The sequence below is a fragment of the Mesoplodon mirus genome, assembly GCF_964341445.2.
Source record: "Mesoplodon mirus genome assembly, chromosome: 7".
Classification (NCBI taxonomy): Eukaryota; Metazoa; Chordata; class Mammalia; order Artiodactyla; family Ziphiidae; genus Mesoplodon; species Mesoplodon mirus.
This window is the reverse complement of record NC_138983.1, coordinates 92,973,526-93,000,212: the sequence shown is the minus strand read 5'-3', so window position 1 is coordinate 93,000,212 and position 26,687 is coordinate 92,973,526. Positions and strand designations below refer to the sequence as shown.

Genomic DNA, 26,687 nt, shown 5'->3' with positions numbered 1-26,687 from the left:
ACACGACGACCCAAAACCTATGGGATGCAGCAAAAGCAGTTCTAAGAGGGAAGTTTATAGCAATACAATCCCACCTTAAGAAACAGGAAACATCTCGAATAAACAACCTAACCTTGCACCTAAAGCAATTAGAGAAAGAAGAACAAAAACATCCCAAAGTTAGCAGAAGGAAAGAAATCATAAAGATCAGATCAGAAATAAATGAAAAAGAAATGAAGGAAACGATAGCAAAGATCAATAAAACTAAAAGCTGGTTCTTTGAGAAGATAAACAAAATTGATAAACCATTAGCCAGACTCATCAAGAAAAAAAGGGAGAAGACTCAAATCAATAGAATTAGAAATGAAAAAGGAGAAGTAACAACTGACACTGCAGAAATACAAAAGATCATAAGAGATTACTATAAGCAACTCTATGCCAATAAAATGGACAACCTGGAAGAAATGGACAAATTCTTAGAAATGCACAACCTGCCGAGAGTGAACCAGGAAGAAATAGAAAGTATGAACAGACAAATCACAAGCACTGAAATTGAAACTGTGATAAAAAATCTTCCAACAAACAAAAGCCCAGGACCAGATGGCTTCACAGGCGAATTCTATCAAGCATTTAGAGAAGAGCTAACACCCATCCTTCTGAAACTCTTCCAAAATATAGCAGAGGGAGGAACACTCCCAAATTCATTCTACGAGGCCACCATCACCTTGATACCAAAACCAGACAAGGATGTCACAAAGAAAGAAAACTACAGGCCAATATCACTGATGAACATAGATGCAAAAATCCTCAACAAAATACTAGCAAACAGAATCCAACAGCACATTAAAAGGATCATACACCATGATCAAGTGGGGTTTATTCCAGGAATGCAAGGATTCTTCAATATACGCAAATCAATCAACGTGATACACCATATTAACAAATTGGAGAAAAACCATATGATCATCTCAATAGATGCAGAGAAAGCTTTCGACAAAATTCAACATCCATTTATGATAAAAACCCTGCAGAAAGTAGGCATAGAGGGAACTTTCCTCAACATAATAAAGGCCATATATGACAAACCCACAGCCAGCATCGTCCTCAATGGTGAAAAACTGAAACCATTTCCACTAAGATCAGGAACAAGACAAGGTTGCCCACTTTCACCACTCTTATTCAACCTAGTTTTGGAAGTTTTAGCCACAGCAATCAGAGAAGAAAAGGAAATAAAAGGAATCCAAATTGGAAAAGAAGAAGTAAAGCTGTCACTGTTTGCAGATGACATGATACTATACATAGAGAATCCTAAAGATGCTACCAGAAAACTACTAGAGTTAATCAATGAATTTGGTAAAGTTGCAGGATACAAAATTAATGCACAGAAATCTCTGGCATTCCTATATACTGATGATGAAAAATCTGAAAGTGAAATCAAGGAAACACTCCCATTTACCATTGCAACAAAAAGAATAAAATATCTAGGAATAAACCTACCTAAGGAGACAAAAGACCTGTATGCAGAAAATTATAAGACACTGATGAAAGAAATTAAAGATGATACAAATAGATGGAGAGATGTACCATGTTCTTGGATTGGAAGAATCAACATTGTGAAAATGACTCTACTACCCAAAGCAATCTACAGATTCAATGCAATCCCTATCAAACTACCACTGGCATTTTTCACAGAACTAGAACAAAAACTTTCACAATTTGTATGGAAACACAAAAGACCCCGAATAGCCAAAGCAATCTTGAGAACGAAAAATGGAGCTGGAGGAATCAGGCTCCCTGACTTCAGACTATACTACAAAGCTACAGTAATCAAGACAGTATGGTACTGGCACAAAAACAGAAAGATAGATCAGTGGAACAGGATAGAAAGCCCAGAGTTAAACCCACGGACATATGGTCACCTTATCTTTGATAAAGGAGGCAGGAATGTACAGTGGAGAAAGGACAGTCTCTTCAATAAGTGGTGCTGGGAAAACTGGATAGGGACATGTAAAAGTATGAGATTAGATCACTCCCTAACACCATACACAAAAATAAGCTCAAAATGGATTAAAGACCTAAATGTAAGGCCAGACACTATCAAACTCTTAGAGGAAAACATAGGCAGTACACTCTATGACATAAATCACAGCAAGATCCTTTTTGACCCACCTCCTAGAGAAATGGAAATAAAGACAAAAATAAACACATGGGACCTAATGAAACTTAAAAGCTTTTGCACAGCAAAGGAAACCATAAACAAGACCAAAAGACAACCCTCAGAATGGGAGAAAATATTTGCAAATGAAGCAACTGACAAAGGATTAATCTCCAAAATTTATAAGCAGCTCATGCAGCTCAATAACAAAAAAACAAACAACCCAATCCAAAAATGGGCAGAAGACCTAAATAGACATTTCTCCAAAGAAGATATACAGACTGCCAACAAACACATGAAAGGATGCTCAACATCTTTACTCATTATAGAAATGCAAATCAAAACTACCATGAGATATCATCTCACACCAGTCAGAATGGCCATCATCAAAAAATCTAGAAACAATAAATGCTGGAGAGGGTGTGGAGAAAAGGGAACACTCTTGCACTGCTGGTGGGAATGTGAATTGGTACAGCCACTATGGAGAATGGTATGGAGGTTCCTTAAAAACCTACAAATAGAACTACCATATGACCCAGCAATCCCACTACTGGGCATATACCCTGAGAAAACCATAATTCAAAAAGAGACATGTACCAAAATGTTCATAGCAGCCCTATTTACAATAGCCCGGAGATGGAAACAACCTAAGTGCCCATCATCGGATGAATGGATAAAGAAGATGTGGCACATATATACAATGGAATATTACTCAGCCATAAAAAGAAACGAAATTGAGCTATTTGTAATGAGATGGATAGACCTAGAGTCTGTCATACAGAGTGAAGTAAGTCAGAAAGAGAAAGACAAATACTGTATGCTAACACATATATATGGAATTTAAGAAAAAAAAATGTCATGAAGAACATAGGGGTAAGACAGGAATAAAGACACAGACCTACTAGAGAATGGACTTGAGGATATGGGGAGGGGGAAGGGTAAGCTGTGACAAAGTGAAAGAGCGGCATGGACATATATACACTACCAAACGTGAGGTAGATAGCTAGTGGGAAGCAGCCGCATAGCACAGGGAGATCAGCTCGATACTTTGTGACTGCCTGGAGGGGTGGGATAGGGAGGGTGGGAGGCAGACGCAAAAGGGAGGGGATATGGAAACATATGTATATGTATAACTGATTAAATTTGTTATAAAGCAATAAAATAAAATAAAATAAAATAAAATAAAAATAAATAAAAAAATAAAATAAATAAATAAATAAATAAATAAAAAATAAAAAGCAAGAAGAATGACCATCCACCTTTCCCAATTCAAGCCCTATATATCATAAATATGATAGCTACACACCACCAACTGATTACATACATCACGAGCTTTGATGAATGGAAAGCCCCTAAAAAGATAGCAACAAAACGAAGTTAGATCTTCATGTAAATACATCACCAGTTAAACCCAGTTAATACAACTATTTAGTAGTATGAACAGTATCCATACAGAATTGTGTATAAAAATAAATAAGCTCAAAACAAGGACCTGGAGGGCTCTGCTACGGAGAAAACACAACAGAATTCAGCCTACTGGCTTGCTAATAACGCTCTGAACTGCTGAGAGGCCCCTTCAGCTCCTATGTTCAGGATGGTTGAGATTTCAGTCTCTCTTCTTTAAATGGTGATATTAATCGTTCTCTAATTTACCCCCCTGTGTGACGAGGATGGACCTGCGATTAAGTGTCTCAGGAAGAAGACAGGAAACCACAGAGCTGTGAAACTCAAGTGCAAACACTGGGGATTCAACACTATAGTTTATGCAACAGCAATTCACATTACCATTTGCAAAAAAGTAGTTGGTTGTCCAGTGGGGATTAGAAACATCCATTTAACATGAGCAACTGAACAGATATTTTACACAGGAACTACTTCAAGTACTATTTAAAATCAATTCTCTTTGTTTTCTTAAGCAATTGTTAATCCCCAATTTCCTGATTACTACCAAGTAAGTCACCTGAAGATCATCTAGAGCCATCTATTTCACTTAGCAAGCCTAAAGCTATAATTCAACCATTTTATTTACTGTTCTGGGACAAAAATTACTATGAACAGCTATCCCCTGGATAAGAAATCAGGTAATGCTAGTTTTTTTTTTTTTTTTTTTCTTTGTGCTGTACGCGGGCCTCTCACTGTTGCGGCCTCTCCCGTTGCGGAGCACAGGCTCCGGATGCGCAGGCCCAGCGGCCATGGCTCACGGGCCCAGCCGCTCCGCGGCACATGGGATCCTCCCAGACCGGGGCACGAACCCGTATCCCCTGCATCGGCAGGCGGACTCTCAACCACTGCGCCACCAGGGAGGCCCAGGTAATGCTAGTTTGACTCACTAAATCTGATTTACTGAGTTAATAAGCCAGTTGATTTAGGTCTAATGCATATTTTTCCTCCATTCTGCATTAAACTATTTCCCATGCCTAAAATGTCTTTTTTCCCATTCGTACGTATCCAAATTCCTACTTCTGTGCTGTAGGGCTTCGCTCAACTACACCTGCCTTTAATCAAACTTTTCTCACATGCACAATTGGTGATCATTTTAGTCTCCTCAAGACTCCCACGGAGTTACCTCTGTTGTGACACTTGAGAAACAACTTGAAACTCCCAATTACTTTTAATTTTTCTTCCTTAGAGGGCTCATTAGGCAGAAGCCAAGCCATGTGTGAGTTACCTTTTTTCCTCTACACAAAGCACCAGAGACCACCCACATAATACAAGTTCCAAAATAAAGAACTCTAAATGACTGAAAAAGACAGGGAATGCAAACAGCTTACCTGTTGCTTTTTGCACTTTCTGCAGGACACAATGGCCGGAAACCAGACACTCCAGGTGCTAGCGCTTCAGGAGGGTAGCATTCTTTACCAGCAGAGTGTTTCCTTCCATTACTTACAGGCTTCTTTGCGGCCAAGACTACGTTTGACAAAGCATGGAAAGAAGGAATCAAGATGCACCAAAGGTCTACAGAGCAACTGTCACACGTGCACACGTCGAAAGGAATCAAAAAGGCACTTGACAATGATGCCAAGCCCATTTAAAAAGAGGATCGGTTTTGTACAAAGGTTTTACATAAGCCAGCATTTTTTTTTTTTTTTTTTTTTTGCGGTACGCGGGCTTCTCACTGTTGTGGCCTCTCCCGTTGCGGAGCACAGGCTCCGGACGCGCAGGCTCAGCGGCCATGGCTCACGGGCCCAGCCGCTCCGCGGCATGTGGGATCTTCCCAGACCAGGGCACGAACCCGTGTCCCCTGCATCAGCAGGCGGACTCTCAACCACTGCGCCACCAGGGAAGCCCTAAGCCAGCATTTTTAAAAAATATAAGTTCTCTACAGTAACAAGTTATTTTAACTAAAACAAAAGTATTGAGATGTGCAGAAATGCAAAAATAAAGTTTAAAAAAAGATCCCAAAGTATGATACATTTTATGTATCATGCAGAAACACTCAAGTTTCCTGAATCGTAGAACACCTTTGGCATTTCTGAATCTCAAGGACACAGAAACACAGATATACCCATGACTTCTGCCAAACAGAATCTTCAGAAGTAGACCAAAAGTTAAATTTAAGATGAATTTTTCTATGTAAAAACAATACAAATTATAAGGCTGCAAGTTGCTGGGGGGTAGGTGAGTCAATTTTACCTTCCTATAAGCCTGTCAACCTTCACTGCTCCTTTGATTTCATATAGAAAACACAAAAAAACCAAATGAAACCCACTGGATGAAAGAGTGAAATGTGGAGACTTACCCTATATTTCAGCAGTAAAGAGGCAAGTATCTTTATATGAAACATTTGGTTGCAGAAACTAGACCTACGTGTTAATATTTTACTTAGAACAAGCCATATATTAAAATTCACATTTAAATATTTAATTTGAATTTACTGAAAACAAACATCATAGGTTAAAATGGTTATATTTATCCTTCAAAGCTACTATATTTTATTTTATTTATTTATTTTAATAGATCTTGATTGGAGTATAATTGCTTCACAATTCTGTGTTAGTTTGTTACACAACAAAGCGAATCAGCCATATATGCATACACATGTCCCCATATCCCACCCTCTTGAGCCTCCCTCCCACCCTCCCTATCCCACCCCTCTAGGTCATCGCAAAGCACCAAGCTGATCTCCCTGTGCTATGCTGCTGCTTTCTACTATATTTTAGCAGCATTAGGATGCAGGGTAAAATGGAGTGTATGTGGTAATATAGGACAAATATTTCATAGAGTGTAGCTTATTGATAATCACCACACGATCCTGTGTGATTTACATGCCTCTTAAAAATATATAGGAGCTCAGTTCATTTTGTGCTATTTTATTGTGTTTTTTAACTTCATTGCCATCAAAAAAAATGTTTGTATGAATACGGTTTGTATGTGTATACCCTTCCTTTACTTTCAGAAACTAATGCAAATACATTTGTATTAAAATTTTTTTAAATTACACTTTTCTTGTTAGGAGATTAAAAAATTTCTAATAAAAGTTCCCATCTTTTATTAGGCATACATAAGTACAATACAAATGTGACACAATTCAAACCATTATTTCACTCCTATACTCACCTGGATCTAGGTATATACCCAGATACTGATTTGGCTTACCTCTATGTCTCCAAATAACTGAGGCAAATACAAAAAAAAGCCCAAGAAATAAAATTACTCTTAAAAGAGCTCAATGAGCTTGTATACTTCAGTTACATTTCCACTTTGTTTAATCATGCTAACTAAAAAAAAATGTTTAACTGTTCTCATTCCATGATGCCCTATTATTCTGTACTAATTTTACAGAATTCCTAATATGTTTTACATATACATGTTTTATTTATATATCTTTCCATTTCTAATATCATAGCAAAAGTCAATGTAGCTATTTTAAGAATGCTTTACATAGGATATAAACTTTTAATAATAATATCTAATTAGTGTGATATCACAAATCTTAACTTCTTTGAATGTACTATTTGATTATTAAAATATCACTCTCTTGAAATAACAATTGGCAGACGATCATAAGCTTTTTTTTGACTTCATAAACACTCTTAACAACTTATTTAATACACTATTGTCCAAGCAAGTTGATTAATAGACAATCAAAAACATACAACTTTAAGTAGAAAAAAAAAAGCTGTATTTATGAAGATGTTTACAATAGTTTATTTGAGGTTATTTCCAATTTTTCACCAATTTAAGAAATTGACCTACTCAATGAAACCTTGTGAATGCAATGTTAAAAAGTATAACTATGAATCACAGAATTTAAATTTAGTATGAAAAGAATGGCAAATTATATTGAAGCTATGTGGAATTATGTTTATAGACAGCAGGAAGAGAAAACTAAAATGTAAATATTGCTTGATAGGATAATGGGATTAGAGGTGGTCTTTTAAATTTTTCATTTTTATGCTAATACAATACCTTTATAAAACTCAAAAATCTTCAAACAACACATTTTTTTAAAATTGTGGTAGACTACACAAAACAGAAAATTTATAATTTTAACCATTTTAAAGTGGACCGTTCTGTGATATGAAGTCAACAAATTTTTAAAACTTTCAGAGGGCACCTGAATAAAAGATGTGCTGTCCACTGGTGATTTTAATGTATCTGGTATATAACTAAAGTCACCACAAAACTCTTTCTGGGAAATTGGCAGATCATAAAAATAAAAAATTTATTTTGCTTTTTATTAAACCTTATTGTTTTGCTGTTTCAAAATTCAAATTTACTCACAAGAAACAGTTTCATATTAGATTTGGTTTCACAAATGCTGCTCCTGCTATTCATTCTTATCACCAAAAAAAAAAGACTATTTGTGACTAACGATAATATGTTACAGAAAATAAAAAGTTAAAAGGTTTTCAATCTGCATATCTGGGAACCTAAATTAAAGCATCACACAACATTTTCAAAAACAGAAAAGCCATGTGATTTGACTAAAATCTTAGTTTTAAGATGGCAGAAAGTACCTTGATAATTTTCTTTTAAGAAAGAAAGAAAACCAAGCCATTAAAGAGAAATTCTTCCGAGAGAACTGAAACATGTTATATAACTCTGACTTGGCACTCCTTCCATCTGGAGAACTTTTTTGGTAACTGTTTTCATCACAGAATGATCTAAAGTAAAATGAATTGAAATTAGAGTAATTATTTTCCAGTGAGTGGCTATTTCCATTTAAAACCAAAAGCCAACTAATTATTGCTTTTCCCATAAATTTAAATATGAAATCTACATTATATAATTATACACTTATTTCCCCTTGTGTATTCTAATTTCTTCCTCAGAAACCTAAGATGCCATCTTGAAGACTGCCCACAGTGGCTACTATTTTGGCAGCAGCAAAGGTCAACTTGAAACATTTTGCATCTAAAGTGGCTTTGGCTACCTTTGGATACAAAGTACAGTCTGAGCACCGTCCAGACGCTTAGATACCTAAAGAGCATCTAAGATATCAAACCAGGGCATCCAAGATAACAAATCAAGTCCTGATATTCCCTCAAAAGCTGCTCCTCCCATCAGCCCCCTTCTTCTAAGGGATACTACCCAGTTGCACACATAATCATCAACGACTTGTCTCCTTGTTACTATTTCTTTCATACCTCACATCTATCTGCAGGTCTTGATAGCTACACCCTCAAAACACAACCTGAATTCAACCACTTTTCACTTGCTGCAAACTTCCAACCTAACCTAGGCCATAAACATCTCTTATTTGGAGCACTGGGATAGTCTCCTAACTGGTCACCCTGTTCCTCTTTTTTTTTTTTTTTTTTTTTTTTTGAGGTACACGGGCCTCTCACTGTTGTGGCCTCTCCCGTTGCGGAGCACAGGCTCAGGACGCGCAGGCTCAGCGGCCATGGCTCACGGGCCTAGCCATTCCGCGGCACGTGGGATCTTCCCGGACCGGGGCACGAACCCGCGTCCCATGCATTGGCAGGCGGATTCTCAACCACTGCGCCACCAGGAAAGCCCCCTGTTCCTCTTCTTTATCCTCCCAAGTCCCTTCTCTATACCAGGTCACCTTATTCAGATACGATTTGCATCATGCCTTTTTCCAGTTCAAACCCCTCTACTCATTTAGAATAATCCACATCTTTACTCTGGCCTTCAAGACTTTACAAGAGCAGACCCCTGGCTAGCTCCTTGACCTCATGTCATACCACACTCTTCTTCACTCGGTACTCTGCCCAGATTGGTCTCCTTGCTTTTCCTTAAATACTCCACACACCTACATGCCTACATACTCATTGCCTCCTTGTCCTGGAATGTGCTTACTCCACATCTTCCATGGCTTGCTCCTCTCTTCATTCAGGTCTCCGTTCAAATGCCACTTCTCCAGTGAAGCTGTCCCCTAACAAATCTATCCAATGGAGTCCTACCTGCTCTCCCTCACTCTCCTTACATTAAGATAGTTTTGCACTTCCTACTCTCTAAAATTATATGACTTATCTATTTACTCATTTCTATCTGATCTCCTTCACTAGAATGTAAGCTCCATGAGGGCAAGACTTTTGTCTGTCTGGTTCACTGCTTTATCCCTAGTCCCTAAACCCGTCTCTGGCACACAGAAGATGATTACAAAATTACTTGTGAATCTGACAAATGAATAAAGTACTCCTGGCAAGAATTCAGAGGTTGCACAGGAAAGAAAGAATGCTCTTGGTGGAAGCAGGCTTAGTATCTAGGTTCACCTCTATTCAGAGTAGAGATAAGAAAAATTGACAAGTATAATTCACTTTAATTAGTACCTTAGCTGCTAAAAACATAAGGGAAGTGCAACACTAGAAAAGTACAGTTGAAGCTTGAACAACATGGGTTTGAACCTCACGGGTCCACTGACACACGCATAGTTTTCAATACATATGTACTATCGTCCTACATGATCCAAGGTTGGTTGAATCCACACATGTGGAACCACTGACTATAAACTTATACCCAGATCTTCAACTGCGTAGGGGTCGACACCCCTAAGCCCACGTTGTTCAAGGGCCCACTGTATATGATGAGGAAAGTTAAACACATTAAGTTTTAAAAAACTGTCAATACCTGAACAAATTTTTTGTTTTGCTATGTGTTTATCAATTTAAAAAAAGTGACCACATACCAACAAGCAGATTTTTTCTTATATCCAGAACGAGCAGAGTTCTGTTGGTTTCAAGGGCCTTTAGGAAAGCCTTTGCTCCTTCACTGGTGAGGCCGCACTGCTGCAGGTCAAGTGCTTTTCGATGAAAGACAAAAGGTCACTTGCTAACTCTACAGATTTAACATATAGACAACTCTCATTTTCTCACGTGTGGAAGAGTCCTGCACAAGACAAGTCATGGCAGGTTTGTAATTTTGGGTATGGAAAAAAACAGAAACATATACGCACACACATAATGCATAATCCAATTTAAAAACCTCTTCTTGGATGTGCAATGATAACCCTGGCTTTAGTAACAATAAATCAGACAACATATTTTACAATTACAGAACTGAAGAATAACTGTATATAACCTATGAGCAAAAAGCATCACAAAATGAATCTCAGTTCATAATTAGCAAGGGCGGCAGGGGCGTGTAAACCTCACAAGCAAAACCTGGTGGAGCTCAGAAATGCACTGCATTCTTCTGATCATGATCTTCAGCTCCAAATCACACTTGAAACTAGTTCAAAGGGGAAAACAAAATAGAAGAAATGTAATAACTGTTAGTTTTAGAGGAAAAAAAGACAAGTCTAAGAGGATACAAATAATAAAAACTTTCAACAATGTGTGAATACAGAATACATACTAAAAACCTATCATGAAAGTATGATGGTCAAGAACCCTCGCAGTAAAAGGTCAGACAAAAACCAGAAAAACGGATCATGAATTCTAGTAGTTCTGGGGCTGAACAACCTACTCATTTAAACCAAAGGGATCATCACTAAAGCCCAGGGATTAAAAACTATTACATGAAAGGAAACTATCATGAGTCTTTTGTTTAAGTGTTGTGTGGACCATCACATTAAAATAACTGGAGTCTTTCAACACCCCCATGACACACAGAAATAGCAAGTCAGACATACGGATCTGACAGGATATGATACAACCCTTACAAGCTCTCACTACAGAAGAATGGACACAGGGTATAATTAACCAAATAGCCAAATTAATACAAACAGCCAGTAAACCTCACCAGTCAATCAAATGAATACAAAATAAAACACAATGTGGTTATTCTCCTATCAGATGAAGCCAAGATTCTGTAAGAAAAGCCTTTAAATAATGTCTATACCCTTTGGATCCAACAACTCTCTTTCTAAGAATTTAACCAAAAGAAATAGTCAGAGATATAGGTAAGGATATATATCAGAGTACTATTTGTAACTGAAAAACTGGGCAAAGCTTATATACAAGAATGGATAAGCTATGTGCACTGTGGCATATTCATATAATGGAATACTGAACAATCACAAAAAATGATGCAGGAGATGCAAATTTACTGACTTGCTAAATTGCTCATACTAAATTAATTGAAAAAAGTTATAAAATTTGGAGTAATCCCACTTGCATAGAAAATGGAGAGGTACTCATTTTTTTAGTTTTACATTTTTTTACAAGTGCTACAGGCCAGTGTTTGTGAGAGGCAGGCTTCGCATCTACTGTTGGGGTGGACTACAAATTGGCATAGCCTTTCTGGGTGGTAATTTGGCCATGTGTATCAAATGTCTTAAAAATAGGTCACACTTAGTCATTCCACTTGTAGTACCTTATTCTACAGAAGTAATCCCGATGGACACAGAGATGTATATACAACGTATTCACATTGTTTCTGACAGGGAAAAGCAAACTGTCTAAATAGAATTGCAAAGAATCGATTAAACTATGGGACATCAATACGACACAATACTACATGATACATCATTAAGTGAAAAAAGCAGGAATATGAAATAGCAGGTATACTACAATTCTATTTTTGTAATCCCTAAGTGTACATGTATATTTGTAGAAAAAAAAAAGACTGAAAGTATATACGTCAAAATGAACAGTGATTATATCTGGGTATTAAAATTATAGGTAATTGTTCTCTTGTTACTCTGTATTTTCTATAAAGGATATATGCAACTCTTAGAGAAAGTTTAAAAGCAAAATAAAAGCTATCAGTAAAATGAGGCTTTAAAAAATCCTATCACAATAGTATCATGCCAAAAGCTAAGCATATTAAAAATTCAATATTTTCAATTTTAGAATTTCCCTCTAAGCCATAAATCCTCACTAAGAGATTCTGCCAAAGCACTTGCACCCAGGTCACCAATGAGCGGGTTGCAGTTCAGAGTGATGCGCCTCAAACCAGCCATGCAGTCAAGATCACGTCTCCTGGAATGAAGACTCTCAGCCCAGGTTTCTTCATGCCTTCTGGTAGTCTGATACTTCAAAGATTTAATGGGATGAAATTAAGATGCTTGAATAAGGAAACAGGGTGTGCCTGAGTATGGCTTATTCTGTCAGAGATTTACACACACACACAGATCAAGCATATATGCCAGGAGCATCAGCCTGAGAAATTCAACAGTCACTTCTGGTTTACGAGTCCAGTGACCCAGATTCTGCTCGGTCAGTGATTAGATTCTAGCCACTGCATTTCCTGTTTCTGAACACTTACGTAAAGTTGGACAACTCAATTACAGTCTATGAATTATTTTCCTTATCTTCTAAGTCAGGGAATTGGTTCTAAATTCTATCTTTGCTGAGGCCCTATATTTCATCATCCTGTCCTCCAATGGCCTCCAAACACCTCACTGGGCAAACCATAAGAAAACTTTTTAATATGCATCTTATTTATTAACAAATTATATACACAAAGTTCCATACATAGTATTTATGTACATGATAAACTACACAGATTTTTTAAAATAATACAAAGGTAAAAATGTTCTAATATTTTCTTTTCCTAACTCCTAAGGCATTATTTTATTTTACTTATTTTTTTATAAAGATTTATTTATTTGTTTGTTTGTTTGTTTGGCTGTGCCGGGTCTTTAGTTGCAGCATGCCGGATCTTTTAGTTGTGGCATGTGGGCTCTTAGTTATGGCAGGCACGTGGGATCTAGTTCCTTGAGCAGGGATCGAACCCAAGCCCCCTACATTGGGAGCACATAGTGTTAACTGCTGGACCGCCAGGGAAGTCTCAAGCATTATTTAAAAAACTATATTTACAAAATGTATCTCACATGCTACCTTGGGTGTGCACACAAGCTTTAGAGGCCTGGACTATGCAGAGCCAGTTTGATGTGCCTTGGGAAAATAATGGTTTGACATTTAAGCAAAAGTACTGTCTTGAAGACATTCAATTCTTTATGTTCATAAAGTAAATTTTGGTAACAGGGAACACTGACTGTAAATGAAAAAAGTCTTATTACATTCCTGAAAAAGTAAAAGACTCAAAGTGCCTTTGTTACTCTAAAAGGAAAATCATTAGTGTCATTTTTCTATTAACAATAACTTATTAAAGCTCCAAGCAGAAACAACAGCAATCACTTACACAGTGCTTAGTATGTGCCAGGCACTATTTATACAAATAAGTGCATTTAAACCTCATAATGAGGCATAGAGGTTAAGTGATTTGCCCATGGTCACTAGCTATGAAATGGGAGAAAGGAATTCACTCTGTCTACAAGAGGAGGGCAGGTCAGGCGTGGATCAAGGCCGGAGAGGACGACACCTCTAGGCCACAGCAAGTAAGGGCTGAGCGCGACGCCCCAACCGAAGAAAACTGCCCCACACCGAGCGGTCTCCTGACCCCCCCGAGCAGGTGCTGGCCTCCGAAAACACGTGTGGGAGCAGTGGGGACAGAGCTCCTGAAGCAAAAAGGAACCGCAGTTGATTATGGAAGATTCTCACAAGAATAACGCTTCAGAGACAGCACCTCAGTCTGGTTCAACAGTTCAGGGAGCTCATATTTCTCATATTCCTCAACAGATGTCATTAAGAGGATCTGCGCCAGTGACAATTGTACCTCTTCCTGGAGAGCAAGTACAGGTTCAGGGGGTCATCCAGACAGCTCAGTCTTCTGTAATTCACCCACCACACGTGCAAACGGTATCATCTTTATCAGAAAGTGAAGAGTCTCAGGACTCATCTGACAGCATAGGCTCCTCACAGAAAACCCACGGGATCCTAGCACGGCGCCCATCTTACAGAAAAATTTTGAAAGACCTATCTTCTGAAGATACACGGGGCAGAAAAGGAGACGGAGAAAATCCTGGAGTCTCTGCTGTCACTTCTATGTCTGTTCCAACTCCCATCTATCAGACTAGCACCGGACAGTACATTGCCATTGCCCCAAATGGAGCCTTACAGCTGGCCAGTCCAGGTACAGATGGAGTACAGGGGCTTCAGACATTAACCATGACAAATTCAGGCAGTACTCAACAAGGTACAACAATTCTCCAGTATGCACAGACCTCTGATGGACAGCAAATACTTGTGCCCAGCAACCAGGTGGTTGTACAAACTGCATCAGGAGATATGCAGACATATCAGATCCGTACCACACCTTCAGCTACTTCGCTACCACAAACCGTGGTGATGACATCTCCCATAACCCTTACATCTCAGACAACTAAGACAGATGACCCCCAACTGAAAAGAGAAATAAGGTTGATGAAAAATAGAGATCCTGTAATGTGGAGAGCTGTGATTGGAACTAATAACATAGATGGGCGTCAGCCACACTCCAAGATGATGAAAGTTAAAGTGATCATTATCCATCCAGACTTCGATGTGGAATCTTATGAAAATGATATTGCGCTTTTTCATTTAAAGAAAGCAGTGAGATATAATGATTATATTCAGCCTATCTGTCTACCTTTTGGTGTTTTCCAAAGACTGAACCGAAACACGAAGTGTTTTATAAGTGGATGGGGAAGAACAAAAGAAGAAGGTAATATTACAAAAAAATTACACGAAGCAGAAGTGCATTATATTTCTCGAAGTTTTTGTAATTCTGACAAGAGCTATGGGGATATAATTCCTTACGCTTCATTTTGTGCAGGTGATGAAGATGGAGTTTTTGATACTTGCAGGGGTGATAGTGGTGGACCATTAATGTGCTACTTACCAGAACGTAAACGATATTTTGTAATGGGAATTACCAGTTACGGATATGGCCGTGGTCGAAAAAATTTTCCTGGTGTCTACAGTGGGCCATCCTTCTACCAAAAGTGGCTGACAGATCACTTCTACCAGAACTGGAAGCAGGCTCTCGAAGAGATATTTGCACAGTCATGCTCATGGCAGCATTATTCACAATAGCCAAAATGCAAAAGCAACCCAAGTGTCCATCAACAGATGAATGGATAAACAAAATGTGGTATACACATACAATGGAACATTATTCAGCCTTAAAAAGTAAAGATATTGTGTCACATGATACAACATGGATGAACCTTGAGGACATTATGTAAAGAGAAATAAGCCAGTCACAAAAGAACAAATATTGTATGATTCCAATTATATGAGGTATCTAGAGTAGTTAAATTCATAGAGACAAAAAGAATGGTAGTTGTCAGGTGCTGGGAAAGGGGGAGAAATGGAGAATTACTGTTTAATTGGTACAGAGTTTTGCATGATTAAAAGAGTCTGTGGATGGCTGGTGGTGATGGTAGCACAAAAATATGCATGTACTTAATGTCACTGAACTGCATACTTAAAAATGGTTGATTGTAAATTTCAAAAAAAAAAAAAAAAAGAAAGAAATGGGAGAAAGGAGATTTGAACCTAGGTCATTTGGCTTCCGCACCCAAGTTCCTGACTGTTTTCTACCTCAGGGGTCAATGGACTCGCCCTGTACAGGCTCAAAGAATTTTTCAATTTTTAAAATCTAAATTTAAACATTTCCAGATTTGTGGGCTATACAGTTTCTGTTGCAACGACTCTGCCCCACTGGTGTAGGGTGAAAGGAGCCACAACTACCATGTAAACAATGGGTGCGACTCTGTTCCAGAAAAACTTCCTTTACAAAGCCAGGCGACGGGCTGGATCTGGCCCACCAGCCAGAGTTTACCTATCCCTGATCTGCACCATCAAACTATTAAAAAGCCTTCATGTCAAATTATTAACTAACTTTAGGCCTAAATACAGTCATTATAACCACTGTAAAGTTGTTAAGGCATTATTTTAAAAACTGTATTTACAAATTGCTGATGTACTGACTTTTATTAGTTTAAAAACTACAACAGCTAATAAACACTTGATTCATTTAAGTCTTGAAGACTAAAATGGCATAGTTTCTTCACAGTATTACAATAAAAGTTTTCAGTAAAAAAACATACATAAAAGTATTATTAGGTATTATATATTAAATCTCTTATTTCTAAAATTAAGTGGACTATCTTTACTAAATGGTAGAATCCCAAACTGAAAACTGGTCATATTCTTTCAGCAAAATGAAAGCTGCGCTCACATGTATTAAAAGACAAAAATTAGGGCTTTCCTGGTGGCGCAGTGGTTGAGAGTCCACCTGCCAATGCAGGGGACGTGGGTCTGTGCCCCGGGCTGGGAAGATCCCACATGCCGCAGAGCGGCTAGGCCCGTGAGCCATGGCCGCTGAGCCTGCGCGTCCAGAGCCTGTGCTCCGCAACGGGAGAGGCCACAACAGTACCACACACACACACACAAAAGACAAAAATTAACTGCCCTCTGTATCAATATATTAATGTGTTTCAATCACATATGTTTTCATGAAAGTTTAAACATAAAATCACCTTTAAGATCTAGGCCATGTGATCTGCTCCATGCCATGTCAGAACACACCCCGTTAAGTTTACTTAACTTGTCTTAAGTGTGATAGAATTCTTTATACCTTGACAAATAACTAAAAGGAAAAAAAAAAAAAAACCACACACACAATAAGATGAAGAGCCTATACATTTGTCAATCTTGACTTATTTGCTTTTCTTGAGTCAGTTGGAGGTTTATAGCCACATTCTCAAAATCATTAACTACAATCTTCCCAAACAGGTAATTGACGAACAGATGCATTCTAAAACTTGTCAGTAACAAAGCGCTATTCCAGTTTACAGCAACAGTTTAATTCTACTTAGATACTAAAACTGAATACACTGAATACTGCAAACTTTATTCCCAACCACTCAGCAAAGTACTACATACCTTTTCAGATATAGGGGAAAAAAAGAAAAAGCATACGATTCTTCCTATTTTCATTTCCAAAGATACATCCCAATCTTAATGATCAATCAGCGATTTCAACGTCAACTATAAACCCAGTATACTGCTGCTATGCAGTGTACTAGAGCAATAGAAGAGAGAGGACCTCAAACCCTCTGTTCCCTCAAATTCAAAGGCAGGCTTCCTGACCCCTCCAGACCACTACTGGACACAGGGAAGGCACACTAATGTTGCAGGACCCCAACCAACAGTCACCTGCTTTGTGATTACTTCCATGACACACCCTCACCAACACCACTGAGTTTGCTTCTCCTACGGGACGTTACATGTATTTACTATTTTAACACATACCACAGTGCATCATAATTATGACTGCAGATAGATGTTCTAACAATTGAAAGAGAATGATGACTTTTTTGCTCTTTACATCTTGCTATTTCCCGTCCCATAATATTTCTTGAAGCGAAACCATAAAATATAGACAAACACAAAAAACAGAAAATATACAAAACGTGTGCTTTGCACCTTAACGCAAACTTAAGTAAAATTAGTTCTGACAGTATCCAGCATGACAAACTTCCATGGTACAAACGAGAATGGACCAAGGTTTGAGCAGGTACAGGAGACAATCCAGGCATGAACAACACCAAGGCAAGGTAGACAGGAAGTAACATGGTGCGTAGGAAATCACGAGACAAGTCTGATGGGAAGAGACTTAAACAAGACTGAAACTCACTTTCTAAACCTCCATCTCCAACTGGACAATTCGCAGGACACAGGTGCACCAAAGTGGCCAATTTATTCAATCCCTTTAATATGCAGGAAGAGTTTAAAATTTTACTGGTTTAATTTGCCCCAAAAGCAACTCTCAACAGTTATGGCCTCTGTCGTCGGAGCTTTGTATGAAATTAAGTCAAAGTGTGGAGCTCCTTTGCCTTTTTTTTTTCTCCTTAAAAAAGAAAAGAAACAATTGTTCCGAGTAAAAACAAACATATTCCGAAGCATGTGTACATTGAAAAGTAAAGAAACTTTATTAACAACTTCATAAAAACTGACTTCAAATTTTAAAAAGAAAAAAACATGTTTTGAGGTCCTTCCGACTGGAGTCGTGTCTCATAGTGTCCTTTCTTTACAGAAATAGTCGTATTAGGACACATATGCACAAGGATTAACACCATGACACACTGTACACGGCGGGCCCCGGCGAGCTCACCAGTCGTCGTCTGAGTCCAGGTCTCTGGGGAGGATCCACTCCACGGATGAGCCCAGCAGAGTCTGAAGCTCGTTCGTGAACTCCACCAGATCTAAGAGCTCCTTACTTTCTGGATTACAGGACTCCAGGTCTTTGGGGCAAGAGAATAAGAGACTTGCTGACACTTGCCGGCAGAACTCGGCCTCCGCGATGGTGACGATTTTCACATTTGGGAAATTGCAGCGGAATATGCAGGAGGACATTTGCAGTTTCTTGAGCAGGTCTGAGAGCAACAGCCAGTTACGAGGCCTACACAAGAGAAAGGACAGTGGTTTGAGTTTCCGGCAAAATTAGAGGCGCTCCCAACTATGAACTACCCGTCTCCTGGCGGGGAAAGGGCCTGCTACTTCCACTTTGATTACCCCACCCCCACCCCACTTCTCACTGTCCTTAGAAGGCCTACTTCTTCTTCTTTTTCTTTTTAAATTTTATTTATTTATTTATTTTTGGCTGCGTTGGGCCTGTTGCTGCGCACGGGCTTTCTCTAGTTGTGGCTCGCGGGCTCTAGAGCGCAGGCTCAGTAGCTGTGGCGCATGGGCTTAGTTGCTCCGTGGCATGTGGGATCTTCCAAGACCAGGGCTCGAACCTGTGTCCCCTGCACTGGCAGGCGGATTCTTAACCACTGTGCCACCAGGGAAGCCCGGAAGATCTACTTCTAGCGGGGGAACTCTGGACTCATGTGCATGTGTTAAGAGGCCACCTAGGGCGGATCAGCCAACTTAGACAAAAGCAGGAGCAGCGCCCCTGAATGAGCCTCGTTGCAGGCCACCCCAGTGCTGCCTTGGCTCTGGTCACAACTCAGGTCACCCGTCTCCAAGTAAGTGCACCCCGTTCTAGTCACTAGGGAAAACCAGTCTGTATGCCAACCCAAGGGAGATGGCAAACACCTCTTTGACCTCTCCTCTCCTCCGGCCCTCACGGAGAGAGCATGAGAAACGCTCGAGGTCACCTGGCTTTCCTTTCCTTTCCCACACCTCCAACCCGCCCCTCAATGCTGCCGTGAGTGAGGATTTTTCGAGAAGGGAGGTGGTACAATCCTTCCTGATACCCTGTCACGCTTTATCATCTCTATCCCGAATAGAATGTCACCACAAAGGCAGACACGTTCCCAGCCTCAGAGTCCAAGGAGGATGCTACTCCTTAAGCACCGGGGTCAACACACAGCAGAGCAAGGTCTCCTGATGTGTTCACTCCGAAGGGTTGGTCATGGGGCACAGTGGCCCGACCGTGGGGACAAGACTCGATCTAAGCAAATCTGAAGACACATAAGAGCCCAGGTGCCACATACGGCTTTCTCTAATCTTATACGAGAAGAGGGTACACATCAGTATCGTCCCGTGGACCTCACGCGCCTTGGAAGGCCCCTATGGTAGCCGTTTGGGGAGGATCCCTTCCCCAAGAGTTTACTGACTGAAACTGCAATTGCAGTCGCTGACTCCCGTGTCCTTTGGGCTCTAGGGGTGTGTTCCAATGAGGGCAGTTGGCTGGGGAGCCCTCCCACCCCCCAAACTTTTCTGGAAAAGTTCCACTGCATTATGTGAGGTCGGTGGACACTTGGTGAGGAATTCACTCACCCCCCAACCCAGCCACCCTCATCTGCTGAAGGGGATTTCTAACTCCTGCCACCCCACAGAGCAGCTGGGCTGGCTCTCGACCACACGCTGGCCACGCTCACCCCTGAGCGACGGACACCTGGACATTATAACACGGCAAAAGGGGGTCTTGGGAAAATTCAGATTCCAATAGGTCACCATAGGCCTCGTTGCTGTCATCCTGGTCCTCCGGTCGTGGGGGATTTGCTAAAACATCGTAACCACTTTCATCATCTGGTTCTAAACGGGGGGGCAAACAAGAGAGAGGTCAGTAAACTGGAGCAAGATTCCAGCTGTTCGCCAAAAAGGACCCTGGAAAAATTCTTTCCCAAGCAAGTCCTGCTCACAGCACCACCCCCACCCCCACCCCCACAAGCCCAACTGAAACGAACAAGGCTGCTCACCACACACAGAGCTGCCAGAGAACTCCGAAGAGCAACCGGGGCTACCATCGTCAGGAGCCTGCAGGTTATTTAAACAGTCTGCAGAGAGAGGGGGAGAGAGAGAGAGAAAGAGAAACAAGATAACGCCTGCTGGTAAGAGGCAAATGCTGCTGGAGTTCGGGAACATCTCACGCTGGGGCTGGTGTCACCTCCTGACAAGTCCCACTGCACACGCCTCCAGGTATCTGACTGAAACCTCCCCACGCGTCCACCCGCCTTCCTGAGGGACTGCCCGCCTCACCGCCCCAGCCTGCCAAACAAAAGCTAGCCTGGCTAGCTAAGAGTTTTCCAGCCCCCCACCTCGCAAAACTCAAAGTATGTATCTCTTCTTTGACAGACTAACGTTGGGCCGCTTTTCCCAGTAAAGGGTCACTTAGAGTAAACGGGGGGTGGGGGTAGGGGGAACCCAGGTGAAAGGCTGTGAAGTCACCGTCTAGATGCTTGAACAAGACCGTGTCTTGACCTCTGCCGTACTTGTTAAGAACTTCTCCAGAAGTTCGCTGTGGTTCACTTTCTTGATGGTTCTACCTGAGTACGTAGCCAGGGTAGGATCAGCACTGTAGGAGAGGAGCAAGCGGACAATTTCGAGATGATCATTCTTGACAGCATCGTGGAGAGGCCTAGGAGAGGTGCGGGGGATTACACCTGTGCACGCGACGCTTGCTTCTAAGGACACGGGGCAAAATCGAGCGTGTGTGGCCAAGCCTCGTAGGCGCACTATTTCACCGAGGAGGTGAGTGTACGGTCGCTGCGACAAATTACTCTGTTATTTCAACACATAACCCTTTACGGGACAGGTGAAGGGACCATCTCAGGCCTAATTCTTCAATGCAAATCTCTCTTAATGCATGGCCCAAGGAGGAACTCAGGCCACGATGAAAACGTTTCCAATGAACTTAAATAGTGACAGACTGTAAGAAGGTAACATACGGCGGGCTGGGGGGAAGAACCCCAGCACCACGGAAGCAGATACGACAAGCCATTGTTACACCATTACAAACAAAACCCAAAAAGTGCAGTTTGTAAAAGAAACTAGGGGCAAAGTGGAACCTCTCCTGAAACCAACTTGGAGATGAGTGATCAACCCTCTCGCCCAGAAGCAGTCGACAGGCAGGGCGAGTTCTCAGGAGGATACAGAGTCCTCCTGCTCGTGTCGGCTGGGGTCAGGAACACTGTTCACAGTCCCATCCAGAAAGGATGCTATTTGGAAACCATGAACCACCAAATACCTTACGGTTTTGCTCATTTTATGACCGTCAGGAAAGCCCCAGTGCCCTGCCTCGTGGTGGCATCCCAGGTACAACCAGGAAGATGCTTGGGCTGACTCAGACCTGGGCCTCTGGCCAATAAACCGAGGTCAAGGACAGAGTGGGGGCCAGGCCCGGGGATGTGGGTGGACACGGCAGGTCCTATCAAGCCAGTTGCCACTGGACCTGTCTGTACTCCTGCAACTTTCAACTCACATATATGTTCAAGATTGAGATTCAACAGACGCTGGTGAAGAGTCCAGGGTCTTAAAAGAGAACACCCCTGATTATTCATGCAGGCTCAACATTTTCAGGGACTTCTGTCCATAAGAGCGTCACAGACTTTTAAAGTTCTATGTAAATTTGCCAGAAAGATCTGTCCGATTCCATTCTAGAGGACTCCGCCACCAGTGTGCTTACATGGCACTCACTCTCCATCTTTCCTTCTGGGGTTCCCTGCACACCCTAAGAACCACTGCCTATGCCCCAACAGGGCCAGGCCAAGAGCAAGACCACCACTGACCCGGTTCCATCCTGGGCACTGCAGTTGACATCGGCGCCATATTCAAGGAGGTGTCGTACGATGTTGAGCCAACCTCTTGCACAAGCCTCGTGCAGGGCACAGTAACCCGCGTTGTCGCGGTGGTTCACATCACAAATCTTGTTCTCCAGGCAGTACAAGACCACTTCCTACGGGGAGAGGAGAGGAGAGGAGAGGAGATACCATCAGACCACGATACAGTGAACCTTGTAAGCGTGACCTCCCCATAGCTTGGCGGTGCCCACTTTCAAAGGCATACATCCTCGGGGCCAAAAGCCCACCATGGCGCGGGCAGGCGGCAGGCATCCTGGTGGGGGGCGAGAGTGCGTGAGAAGGGCTTGGAGATGCAGACAGTGTTGTCTAAGGCTCTGCTGCACCACTGGCCTGGCCATGGGCAAGTTACCCTTGAACTTCTCCAAGCTTCCACAGGGCTGCTGAGAGGACGCATTCGGATAGCGATGAAAGCCCTCAGCCCAGGGGCCGACGTGACCAGTACAGAGGTGTCACGGCTGCTAACATCTTAGATGACACATTGCCAAGCACAGACCATTCTCACTTGATGGGTCTGTTCGGTCAGTGGCAGTGGACGATAACACAAGTTTAGATCAAAGTATGGATGACCAACACTTAAAGAGAGCTTAAATCAGCCGGAGAACATTCCCCAGCTTAGAGAAGCAGGGACACCCAGGTCAGCTACATCCTCGCGCCCCTTGTTAAGACCCCAAATCAGAACCTGGGCCTCAGATGCTCTTGTCTGTACGTTAAGTAGAGTTAAAGAGAAGCTCTCTTCCTCCATCCTCGAGGAATGACACAAAATGCCTCCAATAACCCAACCCTCTATTTTGCCTCACTCCACCCTCTCGAGTAAATATGAAAATTTTAGACTGATTCTGCCCCAAGTTAATGACAGGAACCTGATACACCACAGGATGCAACCTCCACATTTCAAGAATCAAATAAAACGTTCACCGCCCCACCCCCCACCCCGGAGATGTTCTGTGTCAACACTGTGCATTAGAATCACTGTTATTAACCTTCTTTCTTTGGCTTGTTAAAATATTAATATGAACCACTCCCAGTAAGCAGAGCAGGAACTTATTCAATGTTTTATTACCTTAAGAAAGTTTTCAGACACATCGAAAGTATTTGCCACCAGAAAACACGTTATACTGTTTATACTGGGTAAGTCGTGCCCAGCAGAGAGCCGGCAGGTTCTGAGAGCTGGGAGTAGGCAGAACGTGCATGTGGCCCAACACATGGTCTGCAGGGTAAGGGGGGATGCGATGGGGTCAGAACAGGCCTCCTTGTGACATCTCTCAGGTAACTCATCTGTTAAACCCAAAAAGGGCGTCATTCTAGCCGCCCATAAGTGCGAGATGGGTTCTGTAAAGCCTTTTATGCCCTTTGGAGGACACGCCAATCAAAGGTGACCACTCACTTGGGAGCGAACTAGAAATGTTCCATTTGCTTACCACGTGAACCCAATGGGGCATGCTGGTAAACCTGGCCATCGGTGCCCTGTTACTTCAGGTCACTGCAGCAGCTCCCTTCCAAAACAAGAGGAGGAAGAGAAAAGGCACGCCCACGAATGCGTTTCTCCGTTTACATCCCAACCTGCCAGAAAGCCCACAATCCTCTGGGCTCCCAGGCCACCTGCCCCGAGCCCTGGTATCCAGGATACCGCATGAAGCTGCTGCGCTTTTAGCAGGCCCTCACTAGCCAGACTTGAGTGGACGGCTGCAAGCTAATGAGTTGTGTGCCCCAGCCAGGGAGAGGCCCTGTCACGTGGCTCTGGGATCAGCTCTGAACGCCACCAACTGCTGTGCACACATCAATTTACTCAACCCAGGGTTTATTTGCTGTGACAATCATGGCCTTCGCCTGGAAACCTTCATCACTACTAGGGCAGATTCAAGGGTACCTAGAAATGAAAGGCCGTCCAAGCTGGTGGGTAAGTCAACTCTCTTCTCCTGGAAGATGGCAGCAAAGGCAGCAGTAGCCCCACGGCCAGGTCAGACTTTTGGCCACGGGCTGTCCTAACTCAACCACGTTGATCCCACTATTTACACAGTGCTTCTCATTTCCCCAGACGAGGACGTCTTCTGTCACCCACAGGAACCCAGGAGCTACCAGGAAAGGAAGGTAGTACTATCCTCATTCAACACTTGGAAACTGAGGCCCAGAGATATTAAACCCCAAGTTCAATTAACATGAAGTACTAGACCTATAACTCAGGTCTTTGGTACCTGGTCAGCTGGGAAGATTCAAAAGGCCCAAGAGGGCCCCAGTTAGAGGGATGCAATCCAGCTGTGACGAGCATCCCACAGGCCTTCTCTGTTGGGGGTCAAGTGGGCTAACTACACTCTCCTAGCTAAGAGGGTGATGGCCTCTAAATGGATGGCAACCGTCGCCACCAACACTTTCTCTAACTGAAAGGTGAAGAGGCGGGGCGAGTCTGTCGATGCAACACATTCCTTGGTTTTATTTTCTCCGCTAGAAATAAACGGGAGTGTCCGAAGGGCAGCCCAGCCATTCCCAAGCAAAGTCAAACTGCTTTTGTCGGACAGCTCTCTGTTCAGCGGCTATAAGCCGAATGCCATTACCTGCAAAATGTAACCATAAAGGCCATAAGCCCGACGTTGTTAGTTAATTAAATGCCTCATTAACTTTTTAAAAAAACATGACTTATTCAATTCATAGAAAATTTAATCATCACCGCTAAAGGCACAAGCATGTGGTTGCACACGGGCGTTTTAGCCTAAGAAATAGAAGCCTTTTTCCCAGGAGGGAATGGTTTGAGGTCTTTGGCCACGCAAGTGATCTATTTAATGCGGATCTGAAGCCAGAGTGTGTTTCTAAACTTCCAGAACCAGATTATCATGACATAAAGCTCAGACAGCCTTTATACTGCACATGGTATCTTTGGCTAAGCAGAAGAAAATAACCAAGAATGCTGAAGACAAAACTTCAGGAAAACCCTCCCAAACCACACCCTTATCTGCTTAAGCAAACTGTCCTTCAATTTTAAAAGGTTGAAGCTGCCACATCTCCCAACTGGGCCATCATCCCAACATTTAAAATTCTGCCCAGAGAAATCCCAGAAAGTTGGATTCAAAGTTGAAAGCGTTCATCTACTTGTCACAATGTTCAGCATCAACACTGGTGATCTGTGGAATCTACATATTGAAATTTACATTTGAAGAAAAAAACAAATCCGACCGTAAACATTCCCAAGGCTTCCTGTGCAGTCAAAGGCCAGGTAGCCTAAAAAAGTATGGATCAAGTGCCCCTTGGTCCAGGCCTCAGAGCCACCAAACCAAAATGGAAACTGTCTTAGAGGACCAACGAGGGTCTTTTGACGTCTCTGGTCCCAAAGGGAGGCTGCTGGAAATGATGCCAAGTTCACAGGTGGGGCTCGGAGCCCCGCCCTCCACGGCGGGTGCAGCAGCACCCCGCCACCCCCATCTCCAGCATTTGCTGGAAGCGGGAGTCGACTTTCTCAACCCTAACCCAAAAGTTGGGGTTAGGGGTCTCCCCCCTACCTCCAGCGTTTGCTGGAAGCAAGGAGACTATTTTCTCAACCACGGGGGGGTCTAGCTCAACACTATGTGCAACATCTGCTCTGTCCTCCCAGGCGCCCGCTCTCAGCTCTTGGGAAACCCACTGGGTGCTCCTTGGACTTCACCTGCAAGTAACTGCGCTAACTACCACAAAGTGCTCTCTAGCTAATGGAGAGGTCTCCAAGAGACGTGTAGATATACACAAGAGCACATTCAACCCACAACAACAACAAAACACCCCCAAACTAAGCATAGCCCTAGTGCTTCCAACTTCCCACCCACAGTCAGGCCTTAGGGCCAAGGCAGGCACACTTCCAAGGGCTCACGGCACTATGGACCGGGGTGGGGGGACACGACGGGAGACGGGGGACAGGGGCACAGAGCTGGCTGAGGGTGTGGGCGCCAGGGCTCCGGGCCAGCCTGGGTCCTGCCACCCCAGTGCTCAGCCACACCTCCACGCTCAGCCTGCTGAACCGCGTTTTACTGTCACCATTCAACTCCCAGAGGGCTGATGCCAGCACAGAAAAATGCCTTTGCCCTGTGGGCTATTACATCACAATTGCTACTGACAAGTATGGTGGGGGAACTGCACAGGGCATGGAGAGGCATCTGTCTCACAGAGGTTTTGAACTGTAAAAAGGGCAATTCCAGTGTGAGCCAGTCTTGCTGAGGAGCGTGGTGGGCTGTGGAGCACTGCTGGATTGCTACCTGTACGGGGATCAGCTAACCCCTCTGAGGCTCAGTTTCCTCATCCGAGAGTGGGCTAGTACTCGTT

The 26,687-nt window shown here is 42.4% G+C and overlaps 2 protein-coding genes across 2 annotated transcripts in view; one reads left to right on the top strand and one right to left on the bottom strand.

The window, feature by feature from the left end:
• Positions 1 to 13,911: 13,911 nt before the first annotated feature.
• LOC309808876 (uncharacterized protein) lies at positions 13,912 to 15,402 on the top strand (the record flags this gene model as incomplete). Its single annotated transcript, XM_082629451.1, has 1 exon — positions 13,912 to 15,402. The coding sequence occupies exon 1, from the start codon at positions 13,975 to 13,977 to the stop codon at positions 15,400 to 15,402; it is 1,428 nt and encodes a 475-aa protein (XP_082485577.1). The 5' UTR covers positions 13,912 to 13,974.
• Positions 15,403 to 18,373: 2,971 nt separating this feature from the next.
• Positions 18,374 to 26,687, bottom strand: part of LOC309808875 (BCL-6 corepressor-like) — a 35,879-nt gene continuing 27,565 nt past the window's right edge. The window contains 5 exon segments of the mRNA XM_082629450.1: positions 18,374 to 18,778; positions 20,205 to 20,361; positions 20,526 to 20,603; positions 21,039 to 21,184; positions 22,335 to 22,501. Of these exon segments, the coding sequence (XP_082485576.1) occupies positions 18,487 to 18,778; positions 20,205 to 20,361; positions 20,526 to 20,603; positions 21,039 to 21,184; positions 22,335 to 22,501 (840 nt within the window). The 3' untranslated portion in view covers positions 18,374 to 18,486.